This window comes from Ranitomeya variabilis, chromosome 2, assembly GCF_051348905.1.
Source record: "Ranitomeya variabilis isolate aRanVar5 chromosome 2, aRanVar5.hap1, whole genome shotgun sequence".
Taxonomy (NCBI): Eukaryota; Metazoa; Chordata; class Amphibia; order Anura; family Dendrobatidae; genus Ranitomeya; species Ranitomeya variabilis.
Window position 1 is genome coordinate 670,194,289 of NC_135233.1, and position 21,943 is coordinate 670,216,231.

The 21,943-nt window shown below is 41.3% G+C and overlaps 1 protein-coding gene across 1 annotated transcript in view; it reads right to left on the bottom strand.

Moving 5' to 3' along the window:
- Positions 1 to 4,787: 4,787 nt before the first annotated feature.
- The window catches only part of HECA (hdc homolog, cell cycle regulator), an 84,007-nt gene continuing 66,851 nt past the window's right edge, over positions 4,788 to 21,943 (bottom strand). Inside the window, exons 3-4 of the mRNA XM_077289240.1 lie at positions 10,225 to 10,379; positions 4,788 to 9,222 (exon numbers count right to left, since the gene is read on the bottom strand). Of these exons, the coding sequence (XP_077145355.1) occupies positions 9,058 to 9,222; positions 10,225 to 10,379 (320 nt within the window). The 3' untranslated portion in view covers positions 4,788 to 9,057. The remainder of the gene's footprint in view (positions 9,223 to 10,224; positions 10,380 to 21,943) is intronic.

Sequence of the window (21,943 nt, forward strand, 5' to 3'; positions counted from 1 at the left end):
TTCAAAGGAGCATCAATTCCTCTAGGTACGCAAGCACATAGTTTCTGACAGAACTCAGAACGGAGCTTGTTTCAAACATCTTGTAGATCTTCCGTGGATGTAGGCTCGCACAAATCCTTCTCTATTTTCATGTAATACCACACAATGATGTTGAGATTAGTGCTCTGTGTGGGCCATATAATCATTTCCAGGACTCCTTGTTCTTCTTTAGGGCCCCTTTCCACTTGCGAGAAACACGTCCGTGTCTCGCATGTGGAAACCAAGCTGTGGCGCGCTGGCACTTTGGAGCGGAGCTGTGCAGCTCCATGTGTTCCTATGCGGCCGCATGCTCCGCTCTGGAGTGCCGGCGCCACAGCTTGGTTTCCACATGCGAGACACGGACGTGTTTCTCGCAAGTGGAAAGGGGCGCTTATACTGAACATAGTACTTTAATTATATTAATTTTATGTTTAGGGTTGTTGTCCAGATGCATTGAGGACATAGAGTCTTGACCGAAAGTGTTGGCACCCTTGAAATTGTTCCAGAAAATGAAGTATTTCTCCCAGAAAGTTATTGCAATTACACATGTTTTATTATACAAATTTTTATTTCTTTTTTTGTATATTGGAACAATGCAAAAACAGATCGAATATATTTACAAAAACTCCCATGGCCCTTCGAACTGTGTACGTATTCAGGAAAACTTATTCAAAACTATTACCAGATGGTATATCACGCCTAAACGGATTCACAGATGGCACCAAGCTACAGCCACTAACTGTTGGAGATGTGGAGCGAACGATGGTAGCTATATACACATCTGGTGGTCCTGTCCGATGCTTTGTCCTTTTTGGAATGAGGTGTCCTTAGTCATGCATAAGTTACTGGGCAAGTGTGTCACCTTGAAACCGGAAAATATCTTTCTAAACCTCCCAATTTGCCGAATTAATAGATGTGAATGATAGATATGCTACTAAACTAGCTCAATTCATTATGGCGGCTGGGAAAATCATTGATCCCGACAAATTGGAACTCAACTACCATACCCACCACACAACAACTTTACTCCAAAATTGAACAAATATACCATATAGAGGAGTTAGCAGCTAGAGTCAATGTACTCTGCAGTATTGCCATAATTATTTAATCATCCCAAGGTGCTACTACAACTCCCCCGTCTACCTCTTCCCTTCACCCCTTTCCCGTGCACTCTTTCCCCCTCCCAATCTTACTTCCATCCTTCTCAACCTCTCTCTATCTACTCTGATGTTTACTATATTTTTTCAACAAAATGTAAAGTTTCGGTAAATCCTTTGTTTACGGTAATTAAGTTTCTACATGCTAGGTATTGGCCTTTCATTTTACCTATAATGCAATTGAGTTTCTGCAGTCGATTACGGTTACTTTTTCTGAAGATGTTTGTTATACGTATTCTCTCAATAAAAAGAACATTGAAAGGAACAATACAAAAAAACTGAGGGAAAAAAAGGCAAATGGGACATAATTTCACACAAACCCCAAAAATGGGCCGGACAAATTGTTGGCACCCTCAACTTAATATTTGGTTGCACACGCTTTGGAATAAATAACTGCAATCAATCGCTTCCTATAACCATCAAAAGCTTCATACAACTCTCAACTAGAATTTTGGATCACTCTTCCTTTGCAAACTGCTCCAAGTCATATTTGAAGCGTGCCTTCTCCCAACAGCAATTTTAACATGTCTCCACAGGTGTTCAATGGGATTTAGATCCGGACCCATTACTGGCAACTTCAGAACTATCCAGCACTTTATTTCCATCCACTTCTGTGAGCTTTTTGAAGTATTTTTGGGGGTCATTGTCCTGCTGAAAGACCCATGACCTAGGGTGAAAACCCAGCTTTCTGACACTGGGCACTGCATTACGACCAAAAATCCTTTGATAATCTTCAGATTTCATCATGCCTTGCACATAGTCAAGGCACACAGTGCCCAATGCAGCGAAAAAAAAACCTAAACATCTTAGTATCGACAGTCAAATATGGTGGAAGTTCAGTGTTCTTTTCTCTGTAGGCCTCATTCCGTTTTCAGTAAACAGTAGAATGATTTCCTTTACCAAAAAGCTTTCTTAATCTTATCTGTCCATAAGACACTTTCCCAGAAGGATATTGGCTTAGGCTGGTTTCACATTTGCGTTTTTTGCCACTGCGTTTTAGCGCAAAAAAACGCATGCGTTTTTTTTCCTATATTTAACATTAAAAACGCATGCGTTTTTTTTGTATGCGTTTTGCCGCGTTTGACAACGCATGTGTCGTTTCTATGCTTGCGTTTGGTTGCAGAAATGCAACATGTAGTAATTTCTAGAGGCATTTTTTTGCCGCAAAAAAACGCATTCATTTTTTTGAGGCAAAAAAACGTATTGCTGTCTATGTAAACGCATGCGTTTTTAAGCACATGCGTTTGGTTGCGTTTTAAACGCATGCGTTTCAATAGAAAAAAAACAAGAATACACACTGATAAGCCACCCCCCACCATCAAGGTGATAAAGGGATCCAAACCCTAACCCTAACCCTACCCCTAACCCTAGGGATCCTAACCCTAACCCTAACCCTAGGGATCCTAACCCTAACCCTAACCCTAGGGATCCTAACTAGAGTTGAGCGACTTTCCCTTTTTTGAGGTCGAGTCGGGTTTCGCGAAACCCGACTTTCTCAAAAGTCGAGTCGAGTGAAATCGGCCGATCTTCTTGAAAAGTCGGGGTCGGGGGATTGGCCGAAACACGAAACCCAATGCAAGTCATTGGGAAATCTATATATTTTTATATTTACTTCAGCGCGATATAGCAGAAAAGCCGGTAATTCAATTGCCGGCTTTTCATTTCTCCTGCCTAAACCCGACATGATATGAGACATGGTTTACATACAGTAAACCATGTCATATCCCCCTTTTTCTTTGCATATTCCACACTACTAATGTTAGTAGTGTGTATGTGCAAAATTTCAGCGCTGTAGCTATTAAATTTAAGGGTTAAATCGCGGAAAAAATTGGCGTGGGCTCCCGCGCAATTTTCTCCGCCAGAGTGGTAAAGCCAGTGACTGAGGGCAGATATTAATAGCCTGGAGAGGGTCCACGGTTATTGCCCCCCCCCCCTGGCTAAAAACATCTGCCCCCAGCCACCCCAGAAAAGGCACATCTGGAAGATGCGCCTATTCTGGCACTTGGCCACTCTCTTCCCACTCCCGTGTAGCGGTGGGATATGGGGTAATGAAGGGTTAATGTCACCTTGCTATTGTAAGGTGACATTAAGCCAGATTAATAATGGAGAGGCGTCAATTATGACACCTATCCATTATTAATCCAATTGTATGAAATGGTTAAAAAAAACACACACACAATATTGCAAAGTATTTTAATGAAATAAACACACAGGTTGTTGTAATATTTTATTGCTCTCTCAATCCACCTGAAGACCCTCGTTCTGTAACAAATTAAAAATAATAAACCAACAATATACATACCTTCCGTAGATCTGTAACATCCCACGATGTAAATCCATCTGAAGGGGTTAAAATATTTTACAGGCAGGAGCTCTGCTATAATGCAGCTGTGCTCGTGCCTGTAAAACCCCGGGGAATGAAGGTAATGTAGGTCAATGACCTGTAGTTACCTTCATTCGCAGTGATGCGCCCTCTGCTGGATGTCCTCATGAACTGGAGCCTGGTAAAAGTTCCCAGGCTCGAGGTCATATGAGGACATCCAGCAGAGGGCGCATCACCGCGACTCAAGGTAACTACAGATCAAAACTGCTTTCCATTCAGTACCCGGGGTTTTACAGGCAGGAGCGAGTGCATTAGCACAGCTCCTGGCTGTAAAATGATTTAACCCCTTCAGATAGATTTACATCGTGGGACGTTACAGATCTACGGAAGGTATGTATATTGTTGGTTTATTATTTTTAATTTGTTACAGAACGAGGGTCTTCAGCTGGATTAAGAGAATAATAAAATATTACAACAACCTGTGTGTTTATTTCATTAAAATACTTTGCAATATTGTGTGTGTGTTTTTTTTAACCATTTCATACAATTGGATTAATAATGGATAGGTGTGATAATTGACGCCTCTCCATTATTAATCTGGCTTAATGTCACCTTACAATAGCAAGGTGACATTAACCCTTCATTACCCCATATCCCACCGCTACACGGGAGTGGGAAGAGAGTGGCCAAGTGCCAGAATAGGCGCATCTTCCAGATGTGCCTTTTCTGGGGTGGCTGGGGGCAGATGTTTTTAGCCAGGGGGGGGCCAATAACCGTGGACCCTCTCCAGGCTATTAATATCTGCCCTCAGTCACTGGCTTTACCACTCTGGAGGAGAAAATTGCGCGGGAGCCCACGCCAAATTTTTCCGCGATTTAACCCTTAAATTTAATAGCTACAGCGCCGAAATTTTGCACATACACACTACGAACATTAGTAGTGTGGCATATGCAAAGAAAAAGGGGGATATGACATGGTTTACTGTATGTAAACCATGTCTCATATCATGTCGGGTTTAGGCAGGAGAAATGAAAAGCCGGCAATTGAATTACCGGCTTTTCTGCTATATCGCGCTGAAGTAAATATAAATATATAAATATATATATATATATATGTGTGTCTCAATGAGATATATATATATATATATATATATATAAATAAAAAAAAATGAAACCCGACTTTGGAGCGAAGATCGCCGACCGCCGACCCGATCCGATCCCACAGTGAGATCGGGTCGGGTTTCACGAAACCCGACTTTGCCAAAAGTCGGCGACTTTTGAAATTGGCTGATCTGTTTCGCTCAACCCTAATCCTAACCCTAACCCTAACCCTAGGGATCCTAACCCTAACCCTACCCCTAACCCCAACCCTAGCTATTTCTATTTATAGTGGGTTTTCTAGATGATTTTGATGATTGGCAGCTGTCACACACTTCTCAGCATGCGTTTCAAAAACGCAAATGCAGGAAAAAATGCATGTAAACGCGTCAAAATGCCACGTTTTTTTACCGCATGAGAAAACGCATGCGTCTAAAAAATGCAGCGTTTGTACGCGTTTACATGCGGTTTTTTCACCACCTGCGTTTGCGTTTTAAACGCTGCGTTTTTAAATGCAAATGTGAAACTAGCCTAACTCATGCACATTTTGGCAAACTGCAGTTAAGCTTTTAATGTCTCTGTGTCAGCAATGGGGTCCTATTGGGTCTCCTGCCATTGCGTTCCAGTTGATTCACGTATCGGATAGTTTGCACTGACACTGATCCACCGTGAGCCTGCAGGACAGCTTACATTTTTGAGGAAATTCATTGAGGCTGCTTATCCACACTCAGGACTATACCGCATAGCAACCTTTCACCAATTTTTCTCTGCCATCCACGTCCAGGTAGATTAGCTCCAGTGCCATGGGTTGTAAGCTTATTGATTATGTTGCGCACCGTGTTTAAAGGAACATCAAGATCTCTGGAGATGGACTTGTAACCTTGAGATTGTTGATATTGTTCAATGTTTTTGGCTCTCAAGTTCTCAGACTATTCTCCTCTTTCTGTTCTCCATGCTTAGTGTGGCACAGAGACACAAAATGCAAAGATTGCATCAACTTCTCCCCTTTTTATCTGGTTTCAGGTGTGAGTTTCAAATTGCCCTCACCTGTTGCTTGCCAAAGGTGAGTATGAATAAGCATCACATGCTTGAAACAAAGTTGTTGAGCCACAATTTTGGAAAGGTGGCAAACATTTTGTCCAGACCATTTTTGAGGTTTTGTGTGAAATTATGTCCAATTTGCCTTTTTTTCCTCAGTTTTTTTGTGTTCTTCCGGTAAATAAAAAGGAAATTCAACATGTGTATAACAAAACGTATGTAATCGAAATAAGTTTCTGGGAGAAATACTTCATTTTCTGGGTGGCAACTCTTTTGGTCATGACTATTTAATCAAGACCAAATCTTCAACTCTATTTGCTGAAATGCAGCCCGTACCTGCAAAGAACCTCCATCATCTTTGCCTGTTGCCTACAGACACTAATTATATCACTCTCCAGCCCTTTGATAAACTTCGTTCTATTACACACAAATATTTAAACTTGTGACTCAATTGTTCGATGAAGACCACTTTTGGGCAGACTTCTCACAGTAGATAGGTGTAACTGGGTCCCACTGGTTGCTGCCAGTTCTGAAATTATGGCAATGTTCGACATCTTTTGTTTGGAAAGGAAACAAGCATGAGGTGTCTTGGAACTATTGCAGTATGTTTTCTTGTCCCACCTTTGCATCTACAGTCCTCCTCAATGATGTTCATTTTTTGGCATTTCTTCAAAAGAGATTGCACATCACATCTTCAAACCCCAGACTGCTTTGAAATCTTTGCCTGCAAGAAAACTTGCGGACACAGTATAAACTACCTTGTGTCTTGTTGCTGTGCTCAGTCTTTACATAGTGTACCACCTGTGATTTGGAACGGTCTTCCACAACCTCACCTTTGTAGCAGAGTTTAGCCGTTCGTCACCCAGTATAAACCTCCACTCTAATCCTCCTACATAACCATTTCTGTTTGAATGTGATTCAACCTACATGTGAAAATAATGATAATCATCACCTATTTGGTATAATTGGTAACTCCTACACCTGACTATAATTCTTCAGAATCCCTGACTTTTTGCAAGTGCACCTAGAAGAACGGTTAATATTTTGAAGGCAAAATAGGTGGTCACACCAAATATTGACTGGATATAACTTACTCTTTTGTGTGTTCACTTTGAATTTCGTTAACTGATAAAAAATAAACTAATAACACTTAACTCTGAAAGCATTAGTACTTTGCACCATTTTTCTCCACCTGCCTTAAACTTTTGCACAGTACAGTATATACACGTACACACACACGGACAACATAGACATACACGTGTACACATATATATGCATTTGTAGAGAAAATTACTTCAATAAATAGCCCTAAAAGGAATAAAGCAATCAAAGCAATCAATCTAAAAAAGCTGTTTCGAGAACTTTATTAAATCCATTCAGATACAAAGGTGAGAGTTTATAAATAATGCCTTACGCTGCTTGAGTTTTTAAAGGCTGTTTGGCGTCTCCACTAGAATTGGTTCTGTAGGATGGATCGTAATTCTGTTGACCTCTGATACATGTTCAAGGGTAAAATGTCTAGACATACTGTGCTGTAAAAACTCAATTTGCTCATCTTTTGTTGCATCTGTTGGATTGTGCGACTTTTACCACTACTACTACACCTGTAAGAACTTTTTAATGTAGGGAAGAGTTCAACAGACTTTTTTTTTCTTTCATCTCTTTCTTAGTCGACTGGGGACCAAAGAGTTTTTACAGCACTATGGTCCCGATTCAGCAAGACCAGCAATAATGAGGGGGATTGCTGGAGTTAGATGCTCCTAATTCATTAAAAGGCGCCTTGCCACTAATCTTACTCTAGTCAGGGACTGGAGGAAGATTTCTGGAGTAATGCATGCCACAACTCGGCCATTACTTAGACAAAGGGTCATGTCACGACCCAGCTCGGCCCATTTTGGAGGACCTAAGCCAAATGGACATGAAAATGACAAACGTTGTAACATTTTTGCCTCAGTGTCTCGCAAAAATGTTGAGACTTTTCAAAGCAATTTGGTGAGTTCCGGCATAAGTACTTTGGTGAATCGGGGTCAGTGCGTCTAGACCTTTTACTCTCAAACATGGATCAAATTCCACTGGAGGCGCAAAGCAGACTGCAAAAACTCAAGCAGCGTCAGGCGTTTTGGATTTATATCCAATGGACTCATTAAAGTTGTTGTTGAAACAGCTTTTTAGGGTATGGTTTTTACACAATTTTCTTTTTTTCTCACTAATATAGCATCATTAAAAAACAAACAAGCCCTCAAACTAATCATGATGAGGGAAAAATAAAACAAAATTATGACTCTTGGAAGAAGAGGAAGAAAAAACAAAAGTGCAAAAAATGGAAATCGCCCAGTTCCGGATGGAGTTAATTTTCTATGCTCGTATCCTGGATTAAAATTTTATAAATACTTATTTATTTTTCTTCCGTCACACCAGGACCTTTGACCCAACCAAGCCCATGATTTTATTTCCTTTACCTCTCTGATGTATATAAATCACTGCTGTTTGTTACTGTAATAGGGCCTGAGGAAGGCACTGGTCCAGTGGCGAAACGTACATGCTATTTTATCTTGGAAAAAAAAATGACATTAATGACATTACTATTCTATCTTCTAAGTTAGCAGCGTCATTGGTTATAATTTTTTTCTTTAACCATTCATTGTCCAACTGACAATATGACATACAGGGATTTGGGGTTGAAGTGCAGCGGATTTATCATACTTTGGTCTTTGTGCCTGACCCTAGCATATTCTCATAAGGTGAGCACACAACCTCATGTAATGGAAGCAAGGTAACATCTCTCTATGACATGTCAAACTTTTTCTAAAATTACAGGTACTCTTTAAGGTCAAGGGATAATGTAAAGCCTGCCGTACAGAAGGGATAATTAACATCATTTCTGACTTTGATTCCATCTGACCAAAGGGATTAATTCTAATACCTCGAGTTTTATGCATACCAGTTTAAAATATATTAAAAAAACAATTTCAAGAATTATACCATTTATCCAACTAGAAAAAATCCTCTACCAAAAAAAGCAAATGGCTTCAAATATCAAATTCATTTTAAAAAATAGCTAAATTTCCTTTGGTGGAAAGGGAGATTTTTTTTTTCACTTAAGTGCTAAATCAGTGGGGCGTAATTTAAATAGAAATTACAGTACTAACCCCAAATACTTAAACAAGACAGAAAAAAAAAATACACATTTGCTGGCGTAGACTTACATTCACCCGTCACATTTTCATGTTACTCATCCCACTTAAAAAAAGGGGAAATTGCAATTTCTATGTACAAGATTTAGTAACATAGTTCAAAGGAAAAATGCTGCAATAGTTTGAGAATTAGAAAACAAAAGTTATTTTCTTACACAATATTTCCTATAAAAGATATGTAACAAAGTAGTAATACCTAGAAAATGGCTATTACTAAAACAAAGCTTTCGTCAATAGGCCTCTAGTACTTTGAATGAGGAAAATGGCTTCACAAAGTGGTAGTCTAGATTCCCACAGTGAGGGCACTGTTGAACGTTGCTGTATTCGGAAAAATACTGCATTCCAATGCGTACATCGATGACTGGCTTCCCACAATGCTTGCAGTTCAGCCGGGCCTAAGATAACCAAGAGAAGACGATTAACTGGCAGACAAAGTCAGAACATATAGGGATCAGAGCAATTCAGCCTGTAATAACGGTGTCACCAATACTGTGGCTTCCATTCATAGCCGATGCCCAACGCTGCGCCAGATCCAAATGGTGCCCAATAGACCCCTAGTGCACATTTAGGATATACACCTGGAAAGGTCCTCAGCACGTACGCCAAATGTTCCATACATTTCTATAGACAAGGTGTACACCAAAATGTACCATAAAGTGCAATACACTTTTTTTTTTACTACTGAGATCAATGGCATTCAGTTGCGTATGTCCAGAATGAGCATTAGCCATATATTTTGGGACACTTGTGAAGAGGACATAAGACATATTTATAGGCACCACCTCCTCCTTCTTGACCCACAGGCTCTATGCTGGGAGATTTCAGTCAGTCAAACAGGAGGCGGTGGCTCTCGACAAGCAATAGAGCTGGAGTGACAGAGGCTTCAGATCTGCCACATCCATTTACATATCAATTTGAGCATGTTTCTCATCCTCAACATGTCATGGAGGGGTACACGGAGTTTTCTAAACTGATTTTAATCATAGATTTCCATAAGATAATGTTTTGTCAAAGCCAAATGCCAGTATTAAAAAGAAAGCACTTTATGGTAATAGGAATATTCATGGATGTCAAAGCATCATGTTCTGAATCCTCAAAACTAATCACCATGGATATTAAAAATGCTGAGCAATCAGAAACACATTAAAGCACGGCCATTCCCAGGTGGACAGGGTAACAAGTCAGAGCTTTTTTTAACATTTTATTTTTGCACACCTTTGTGTTAAAACCTAGCATTATCTCAATAGCAACTATTTGAGAATCTTGCATCCCATATATAGGGGCAAGTCTGCAGAGTATGGGTTCTACTGCTGTGTATACACTTATCTTTACATTTATTTTCACTTTACAAAGTGTATATATAAAAAAAAAAAGAATCAAATTAGTGTTTTACGAACCTGACAACATGGAGATGCAGCCAATATATCATAAGTATACATTGTTCCCAGCTGATGCCAGCTCCCATCCCATCGAGACTTGCATTTAATGCAGATGATTTTATGAACGCCTTCTAAGCAGTCCACACAGACAGCATACAAGTGCATAAGTCTTCCTGTGATGGAAAACACAGCAATGATCAGTACAAGAGACAGAACAAAATCACATCACATAATAAGGAAAAGAGTAAGGCGCGCGTTAAAAATAGGATGTATGGCTCCACCTTGTGGACACCCACCATATACACAGGTGTAAATTCTGACCACTTTGTAGCCTGTTTTTCATGTAAGTGTTATACCCCCTTTTTCTGTGGATAGAACACATACCCATTAAATTGCTATTCACATGTTCAGGTTTTTTTGCGGACCGTCGTAGCGGTCACTCGCGCATATGAGTCTTAAGATTCTTGTTGGCATTGAATATACATCATGTCATTGCTGCCATGTGTATTAAATTCTTTACAAAAAAATAACATATATATATATTTATATATACACTAGCTGTACTACCCGGCTTCGCCCGGATTAATAACTGCTGTTAGCAAAATAGAATGTGTTAACAAAAAGTTATTCTGCACACAAAAACCACAAAACAGATAGAAATGTAATTATTAAAAGGCAAAAACTAAGCTAATAGAAGCATTTCACAACATATATTAGCTTGGTTATACTGAGAATGTCTTTCTTGCCTATATTAACCAATCAGAGCTCAGATTAATTAACTGTAGCAAAATAGAAGCTGAGCTGTGATTGGTTGCTATTGGCAGCCTGATAAATCCCCAGCCAACAGGAAGCCCTCCCCCCTGGCAGTATATATTAGCTCACACATACACATAATAGACAGGTCATGTGACTGACAGCTGCCGTATTTCCTATATGGTACATTTGTTGCTCTTGTAGTTTGTCAGCTTATTAATCAGATTTTTATTTTTGAAGGATAATACCAGACTTGTGTGTGTTTTAGGGCGAGTTTCATGTGTCAAGTTGTGTGTGTTGAGTTGCGTGTAGCGACATGCATGTAGCGACTTTTGTGAGATGAGTTTTGTGTGGCGACATGCGTGTAGCAACTTTTTGTGTGTCGAGTTGCATGTGACAGGTTAGTGTAGCAAGTTGTGTGCAGCAAGTTTTGCGCATGGCGAGTTTTGCGCGTGGCGAGTTTTATGTGTGGTGCCTTTTGAGTATGTGCAAGTTTTGTGTGAGGCAACTTTTGCATGTGTTGCAACTTTTGTGCATGTGGCAATTTTTCCGCATGTGCAAGTTTTGCGTGTGGCGAGTTTTGCGCGTGTGTCGAGTTTTGGGTGTGCCTAGTTTTGGGTGTGCCTAGTTTTGCATGTGGCGAGTTTTGCGCGTGGCGAGATTTGAGTGGCGACTTTTGTGTTTCGACTTTTATGTGGCGAGGTTGGTGTATGTGTGGTGAAATGTGTGCTGAGGGTGGTATATGTGTTCAAGCACGTGGTAGTGTGTGGCGGATTTTGTGTGTGTGTTCATATCCCCGTGTGTGGTGAGTATCCCATGTCGGGGCCCCACCTTAGCAACTGTGTGGTATATACTCTTTGGCGCCATCGCTCTCATGGCCACACAAGGCCCATTCATACAATAAAAACACCTGAGACAATTAGTGGAAATAATGGCCGTGTCATTTATTTTGAGTTACCATGAAATTCATAAAACACATCTTCTCTTTCTTTTTTTTAAATTAACTCTTGAATAACCGGAATTTTAAAACCAAGCTAAAGACCAATCCACCCAAAGGGCGATTTTCCAACAGCCAGGGATCAGAGAGACCTGGCCCCCCCACAACAGAACAGCCATTTTTCCACCATTGTCTGCAAGTCCAAATTAAAAATATCTAAACCTATATCAGAAAGGTGAATTAAATCGTTCCTGTATAAGTCCTCATGTCTGAAAGAAAATCCATTAATCATCGGGAGAAATTTAAACATCCCTCTGTTGACCCTTTTCCGTATTTTCTCCAAAAAGGAAAATTCTGTCTTAGCCCAAAGTAGCCTAGGGATGATCTCCGAAAATACAAAACAAGTAAAAGGGGAAGATTGTCTAAAATAAACAAAATCCGATCTCAAAACGGATAGTAACTCTAAAGTTTTGGTTTTCCCGAGATCATTCCCACCCACGTGAACCACTACTAAATCTGGGGAGGGAAATTTAACAAAACATTTCTTAAGTTCAGAGGCTAAATTAAACCAAGACATGCCTCTGACGCTATGCCATAAGACTTGAACCGAATCGGGGCTGAAACAAAGATTTTCAGAATAACAACGTTGGTTGGCTCGCTTCTGAGCCCAAAAAACATATGAATGTCCCACGATCCATACAACTTTGGCACCTGAAATGAAATTAAAGTTAGTTATCATAAAGATCATGCCTAACGTATAGCTTGAATCTCCCCGATTCCCATCTGCCTAGTTGCATAATCTGAGAATCGTGTAGACCTGCTCTTGCTGCTTCCGTTGCCGCTCCTATACGAAATGAATGCGACGTAAATTTTAAATGATCTTTTTTCAAAAATCGTAAGCACTTTTTTAAAACTGAATTGAATTGAAAAATCGTCGCTGGACAGCCATCCGAATGAACAAATAAAGGACCAGGAATAGGCGGCCTAAAGTGAAGCCAATTTCTGGTATTGGCCACCGGGCAGAAGTTTGTATCATGCTTTGCCTCAATTTTTAATCTAACACCTCTGCCCAACTGATCAGTCTTAGATCTCCTGACAAATAAAATTAAATGAGATTCAAAAAGGGAAACATCTGAAAACATAATACCCGATGGAGTAGATTTCTTTCCAGAAACATTCTCCAACCCGTAAAGCCCAAAAAAACGCTAACGAAAAGGCTGAAGAGAACAAAGCGGACTCAAAAGAATTAGTACAAACTGAATAGAGGGATAAACAAAGATGATTCAAAAAGGAAAGGGAAATCGGGCGTCTGGAATCCAGTTTGAAACTGGTTCTTTTAAATCCTTTCAAAAATTGTTTGATGGGAAATGAACCTGTCAATGGAGTTTTGCCGAGTAACTTCAGAAAAAACGAAACCCCCGCCAGAGATTTGGCAACAGCAGAATAAGAAAGTCCTTTGCTACAAAGAAACTCTAAAAATCTCAAACCAGAAATAGGGCTAGAAATACTGAAATTAAAGTTATTTAAATTGCAGAAGTTAATCCATTGTTGCCATGCGGCCGAGTAATCGGCCAATGATCGAGCAGACAATGAGTTTTCTATAAAATGTGGAATCAAATCAGAATTGCTTCCCAAATCTCTTGAGGGCAAGTTGTTGGATCCAGGTCTGCAGAAGGAACCTGTTGGCAAAAAAATTGCCATTGTTCATCGCACAGGGAATCTGTGATTACAGCTAGGCTACTTGTTCCAGTTTTGGCCTTCAACCAAATATTCGACTTCAAACAGAGCAGAACTAATTGCCTTAAAATTTTTGCGGCCCACAAATTTTTGGAAGTCAATGTGTTAATACCAAGAATAACACCCTTATTGTTTGACAAAATTAAAATCCTATTGTCCCTCATAAGGTGTCCCCACAAAAAAATGCCAAGAAAAATAGAAAAAAGCTCCCAAACCATAGAATTATTCACTAACTTGTTCTGGAACCAAGAATCAGGCCATTTGTGAGAACCAATGAGGAGAAAATAGGATGCCACAACCCGAATTCGGATTGCAAGAAAAGGCAAAATTCAAAGTGTCAGCAAGAACAAAGGCCGATTGCCAACACGATTTACCATTGTAGCCTGATAAAAAAGCTCGCCATATCTTCGCATCTTCCTTCAGATCTGAAGACACTCTGATATGCGACTCAGGGGAAGAAACACCTATGGTAGAGTTATAAAGCCGTCTGGAAAAAATCCTACCCATAGGAATTACACGTAAGGCGAAGTTCAACGAGCCCAGTAGAGATTGCATTTCTTTTAATGTGACCTTTTTACTGGACAAGAGTTTGTCTAAAGCATTGGACAACTTAACAATTTTTTCTTCTGGAAGTCTGCATTCCATTTTAACCGAATCCAGGGTAATACCCAAAAATTCGATTACATTTGTAGGACGGCAGGTTTTGTCATGAGCCAACGGAACCCCGAATCGCTCACACATTGAAATGAAGCTGTTCAAAGTCACTAGGCAAGAGTTAGAAAAGGGAGGACCAACAAAGAGGAAGTCGTCCAGATAGTGTAGAAGTCCGGCGTCTTGAGAACTAGTCTCCAAAACCCAGTGCAAGAAACACGAAAAACTCTCAAAATAAAAACATGATAACGCAAAACCCATGGGCAAACATTTGTCAATAAAAAATTGATTTTCGAAATGAAAACCCAGAGAATTAAAGCCAGTTGGGTTAACGGGGAGCAGCCTAAAAGCAGACTTGATGTCAGATTTTGCCATTAGGCAAAACCTACCAAATTTTTTAAGCAAATCAATGGCAGAATCAAACGATGAATAAGACACAGAACATGCGGCTTTGTCCACTTCATCGTTTAGAGAGGAACCTAAAGAATAAGATAAATGGTGTATCATGCGAAAACTACCAACTTCTTTTTTGGGCACAATCCCGAGGGGGGAGACCCAAAAATTCGCAAAGGGGGGGCTAAAAAAGGGGCCCGTAACCCTGCCTAAACACAATTCCTCAAGTATCTTCTTCCTCGCCACCTCGTGATGATGATTGAGAGATGACAGGTTTTTAACTAACGTACACCCTGGGCCTGCAAATTGAGGGACATCAAAACCAAAACAAAAGCCCTTAAACAAGAGATTACTGATCTCCTGCTTTGGGTACTTGCTTAGCCACCAAAGCATTTCTAGTACTTTCACTGGTGTCTGGGCCCTTAAAAATGGGTCCTTTTGAGGATGGGTAAGCTGCTTGCTTGCGAAAGCACTTGAATAATGGGTGTGAATTACCGCAATAGGAGCACTCATGTCGAAACCTGCATGAGTTGCCCCATTTGCATGTGGATTCATTAAATGCGAAGCATAAACCCTGTTTCGAAAGCCCAGACATTGGTTGTTTATTAGTATAATGCCTTTGTGGAAGCATCAAATTAATCCACAAACCTACATCTTTGACACCCCATTTAACGTCCGGGTGGACTGCTAATTTCTGCCTAAAAGCCTCATCATAGTGGAGCCACGCTAACCCTCCAAAATTACGGTAGGCTTCCAAAATGATATCTATGTGTTGGAATAATTTCGCACATAGATTGGGGAATTTCTCCCCAAGGACCGCTGAATAAATACAAAAAGCCTGAACCCAATTGTTAAAGGTCTTCAATGAGCCACGTTTAGACCCATCATTCTCAGGCTTAAGGTCCTTATCTAATCTGTTTGAGTGGTCTTTACGAGGGAGTAAGGGTACTGTCACACAGTGCAAGTTTGATCGCTACGACGGCACGATCCGTGACGTCGCAGCATCGTATGATTATCGCTCCAGCGTCTTAGACTGCGGTCACACTGTGCAATCACGGCGCTGGAGCGATGCCGAAGTCCCCGGGTAACCAGGGTAAACATCGGGTTACTAAGCGCAGGGCCGCGCTTAGTAACCCGATGTTTACCCTGGTTACCAGCGTAAACGTAAAAAAAACAAACAGTACATACTTACATTCCGGTGTCTGTCCCCCGGCGTTCTGCTTCTCTCCACTGTGTAAGCGCCATAGCCGGAAAGCACAGCGGTGACGTCACCGCTGTGCTCGCTTTCCGGCTGGCAGGCGCTCACAGTGCAGAGAAGCTGAGACGCCGGAGGACAGACACCGGAATGTGAGTATGTACTGTTTTTTTTTTTTACGTTTACGCTGGTAACCAGGGTAAACATCGGGTTACTAAGCGCGGCCCTGCGCTTAGTTACCCGATGTTTACCCTGGTTACAAGCGAACACATCGCTGGATCGCTGTCACACACAACGATCCAGCGATGTCAGCGGGTGATCAAGCGACCAAAGAAAGTTCCATACGATCTGCTACGACGTACGATTCTCAGCAGGGTCCCTGATCGCTGCTGCGTGTCAGACACTGCGATATCGTATGGATATCGCTAGAACGTCACGAATCGTACCGTCGTAGCGATTAAAATGGCACTGTGTGACAGTACCCTAAGGAAAATAAATCAACATAGGACTTATTCCAGATGAGCTCTTTCACTGATGAGCTCAAATGAAAACCAAGAGGTGACAGATCACAAGTCAGTGCCTCTTTAAAAGTGTTTTGAGGTGTTAGGCTACACTCAGTAGTAGGGGATGTTAAAGAAATAACAGGCGTACTAATAACATCCCCTAAGGATTCTGCTAGAACACTCTTTATAATGTCCCTAAGCTGATTAGGATGGACAGACAGGGGTACATTAATTATCTCACCCCTTCTGGAAGTGCTGCCTCCGGGTACTTGTGCTGTAGGGCAGCCAGCGCTCAAGCCCTGCGAGGAAGGCGAGCACAGCTGGAGATGTCCTGGAGTTGAAGAATCTTGGTCGCTGTCTAAGTCCTCCGCTTGAATCCTGCTGGTCGACGCTGTGGGTTGCAGGCTGAGGTCCCGGGACGACACCGCTGGTTCAACCTGACCGACAGATGCCGCTGCAGCGCTTTTACGGCTGCGAGCGGAATTCAATATGGCGGTGACCTGTGATGACGTCGCCTGTGCCCCTTCATGCCTGGCCTGAGATTCTCGCGTTGGGCTGCGGGAGTTGCCGGAAGATGGACGGCGTCTCTTCTTACCCACATCCGGTGTTCGGCTGGTGGGACTTGGCAGTGGAAGTGACGGTGAGAACGACCTCCGGGGCGTCCTCTTCCTCGCACGGCTCGGAGTAAACGCCGCAGCAGCTACTTCTTCCTCCGGCGGCTGCATCTGAGGGCTCGGCTCCAAAGAAGAGGGAACGGCAATGGTAACTATAGGTAAAGATTCAGAAGCTAAACAGCTTCTAAGCCAGTTCTCCCCATCTTCTTTGCCGGCTCTTAACAAGAGCTGTTGAAGCAGGTTTTCCATCTCTGTATCTTCGGTTTCTTCAGACCAACCGTCGACTGAGGAGAAATTCAAACTGTGGGGCTTTTTATAACCCCATAAAAAGCCCGCCAAACTCTGCCATAACCAATGAAAAGCCGTTATTTCGGCCGCCAAAAAACTTGATAAAACCGGTTCAAACCTGCTCCTGGCCAAACGGCCAGAGCTTACCTCAGAAACTCAATTAACCATATAAATACCAATAAAATAAACATAGCTTTATTTTCAGGACCTGTGAGGCCATGAGACCCCCCCTATAATTTCAATATTATGGACGGGGGAGGGCTGACATTCTTTAAGTCCCCCTTGTTCACATCTGGCAGCTGTCAATTTGCCTCCAACACTTTTCCTTTCACTTTTTCCCCATTATGTAGATAGGGGCAAAATTGTTTGGTGAATTGGAACGTGCGGGGTTAAAATTTTGCCTCACAACATAGCCTATGACGCTCTCGGGGTCCAGGCGTGTGACTGTGCAAAATTTGTGGCTGTAGCTGCGACGGTGCAGATGCCAATCCCGGACATACACACACGCACACACATACACACACACATTCAGCCTTATATATTAGATTTATTTTATTTTTTTATTTATTTTTTACACACACACAAACACGCGTGCTTTTCACAAAATTAGAATATCATCAAAAAGTTACGTTGTCTGTGAATTATTCTAATTTACAGAGATAATGACTTTTGGATTTTCATTGGCTGTAAGCCATAAACATCAACATTAACAGAAATAAACACGTAAAATAGATCACTCTGTTTGTAATGACTCTATATAATATATCAGTTTCACTTTTTGTATTGAAGAACTGAAATAAAATTAGAATATCATCACAAAGTTAATTTATGAGATGCGTGTCCGTGCAGGGACCTGGAGGAAGACACATGTGGTGTCGAAACATGTCGTCCATAAGGGATAGAATGTATGCAATATTGTAACTGAAGAAATCTGGAACTTTTTAATGGATAAATAAAAGGTATATTTTACTCTAACATTGGACTGATCGCTGGAGAAACAAAAAGTTTTTTCTTTACATGTGTGGATTTGTCCTAATCCGTTTTCCATGCGAACTGTAACCACAGGTTGGATGTATACCCGTTTCTTCAAAGCGGTAATCTGGCTTTGCCAAAACCTCTTATATATATATATATATATATATATATATATATATATATATCAGCACACAGCCATTAATGTCTAAACCGCTGGCAACAAACGTGAGTACACACCTAAGTGAAAAGGGCCAAACTGTTAATATTTTGTGTGGCCACCATTATTCTCACGTACTGCCTTAACTCTCTTGAGCAGGGAGTTCACTAGAGCTTCACAAGTTGCCTCTGGAATCCTCCTCCATGACGACATCACGGAGCTGGTGGATGTTGGAGACCTTTTGCTCCTCCACCTTCCATTTGAGGATGAACCACAGATGCTCAATAGGATTAGGTGTGAAGACATTCTCGGCCAGTCCAGGACCTTTACCCTCAGTGTCTTTTGCAAGGCAGTGGTCATCTTGGAGGTGTGTTTGGGATCGTTAGGTTGGAATACTGCCCTGCAGCCCAGTTTCCTAAGGTAAGGGATCTTGCTCTGCTTCAGTATGTCACAGTACATGTTGGCATTTATCCCTTCCCTTAATGAACTGTAGCTCCTTACAGCCGGCAGCACTCATACAGTCCCAAACCATGACATTCCCACCAACATGCTTGACTGTAGGCAAGATACACTTGTCTTTGTAATCTTCACCTTGTTGCTGTCACACACACTTGACACCATCCGAACCAAATAAATTTTTCTTGGTCTCATCAGACCATAGGACATGGTTCCAGTAACCCATGTCCTTAGTCTGCCTGTCTTCAGCAAAGTATTTGCGTGCTTTCTTGTGCATCATCTTTAGAAGAGGCTTCCTTCTGGGATGACAGCCATGTAGATTAATTTGATGCAGTGAGCGGTGTATGGTCTGAGCATACACACGCTTACCCCCCACCATCTAACCTCTGCAGCAAAGCTGGCAGCACTCATGCATCTATTTTGAAAATACAACCTGTGGATATGATGCTGACCACGTGCACTCCACTTCTTTGGTCGACCATGACGAGGCTAGTTCTGTGTGGAACTTGTCTTGTTAAACTGCTGTATGGTGTTGCCTACGGTGCCACAGCTCAGTGTCAGCGTGCTGGCAATCTTCTTATAGCCTAGGCCATCTTTATGTAGAACAACAATTATTTTTTTCAGATTCTCAGAGAGTTCTTTGCCATGAGGTGCCATGCTGAACTTCCAGTGACCATTATTAAAGTGTGAGAGTGCTAACCCCAAATTTACACCCCTGCTCCCCATTCACACCTGAGACCTTGTAACACTAATGCTTCACATGACACAGTGGAGGAAAAATTGACAATTTGGCACAATTTGGCTATTTTCATCTAAAGGTGTACTCACTTTTGGTGCAAGCGGTTTAGATATTAATGGCTATTTATATGTTGGTTCTCTCTTTTTATGACATATTTTGTTTTTTATGTGACGATCAAGGTGTTATTGCACCTAGTTTTATTTTTATCCCCTTTCTGACCTCGGACGGGATAGTACGTCCGAGCTCAGAACCCCCGCTTTGATGCGGGCTCCGGCGGTGAGCCCGCATCAAAGCCGGGACATGTCAGCTGTTTTGAACAGCGATCGCCCGCTGTTCAAAACGCGATTCACCCGCCGCTATTAACTAGTTAAATGCCGCTGTCAAACGCAGACAGCGGCATTTAACCGGCGCTTCTGGCCGGGCGGCCGGAAATGAGCGCATCGCCGACCCCCGTCACATGATCGGGGGTCAGCGATGCTTCTGAATAGTAACCATAGAGGTCCTTGAGACCTCTATGGTTACTGATCGCCGGTAGCTGTGAGCGCCAACCTGTGGTCGGCACTCATAGCACACCTGCATTTCTGCTGCATAGCAGCGATCTTATGATCGCTGCTATGTAGCAGAGCCGATCACGTTGTGCCAGCTTCTAGCCTCCCATGGAGGCTATTGAAGCATGGCAAAAGTAAAAAAAAAAAAAAAAGTAAAAAAAAAATGTGAAAAAAATAAAAAAAAATATAAAAGTTTAAATCACCCCCCTTTCGCCCCAATCAAAATAAATCAATTAAAAAAGAATCAAACCTACAGATATTTGGTATCGCTGCATTCAGAATCGCCCGATCTATCAACTAAAAAAAAGCATTAACCTGATCGCTAAACGGTGTAGCGAGAAAAAAATTCGACATGCCAGAATTACGTTTTTTTTGGTCGCCGCGACATTGCATTAAAATGCAATAACGGGCGATCAAAAGAACGTATCTGCACCAATATGGTATAATTAAAAACGCTAGCTCGGCACGCAAAAAATAAGCCCTCAACCGACCCCAGATCATGAAAAATGGAGATGCTACGAGTATCGGAAAATGGTGCAATTTTTATTTTATTTTTTTTTATTTTTTTTTAGCAAAGTTTGTAATTTTTTTTCACCACTTAGATAAAAAAAAACCTAGTCATGTTAGGTGTCTATGAACTCGTAATAACCTAGAGAATCATAATGGCAGGTCAGTTCTAGCATTTAGTGAACCTAGCAAAAAAGCCAAACAAAAAACAAGTGTGGGACTGCACTTTTTTTTGCAATTTCACCGCACTTGGAATTTTTTTCCTGTTATCTAGTACATGACATGGTAAAACCAATGATGTCGTTCAAAAGTACAACTCGTCTCGCAAAAAATAAGCGCTCACATGGCCAAATTGATGGAAAAATAAAAAAAGTTATGGCTCTGGGAAGGAGGGGAGCGAAAAACGAACACGGAAAAATGGAAAATCCCAAGGTCATGAAGGGGTTAATCTATGGTGTTCATTATGGATGGTCAATGAAGTTGTTATACTTTTGTTTTTCAAGAAAAATTCACATGACCACTGTAGCCAACAAGTGACCTCAGAGGTGACACTAGCATTTACGACACTTGATCGATGAGGTCAGTGATTAGCTGCAGCGGTCATGTGGATGTACGACACATCACTGGTTTGGAAAACTAAACAAAGACCGGCAGGGGATACAGGAGCATCTGATCTAGAGCAGTGGCCAATGTTCATTCTTATGGCACTTATATTGTATTTTTTGTGTAAATTATTTGAATTTTATAGATCTTATTAAAAATTTGTTATTAATATTTTCAGCTGATTCGCACATTTTCAATCTCGCGTCGGTCTCTTTAACCATTCCATTTTCACCTGAGATTCTGTGGCTTAGTGATTTAGGTCTACAAAAGGCCTAAGAAGATTTAGGAGCTTTAGCCTGATTCACTTGCTCTGTAATCAGCCGTACAGTAATTTCATGGTTACTTACCACTGAAACTGGGTAACCGCTGCCCCTTACAAAAACCATTTGCTCTTTATGCAGCCATGTGACAGATACCATTAAACTATCTTACGTTTTGCTCAGAGATTAAATTGTCCAATCTACACCATGGCAAATCAACTTTGCAAACCATCCAGCCTAAAATCTTCACCTATAAATGTCTGAAGCCAGTAATAAGCATATGAAATATCCAGCATCATGGCTTCAAGAGTGGCATGTTAATCCCTTGTAATACGGAGCTAATCTGGAGGATCAAAATCAGTTTCTTGTTGTCCCTTCTCGCAATTTTTTTTTTCTAGGTCAAGTTAAATTGTTTTAGACA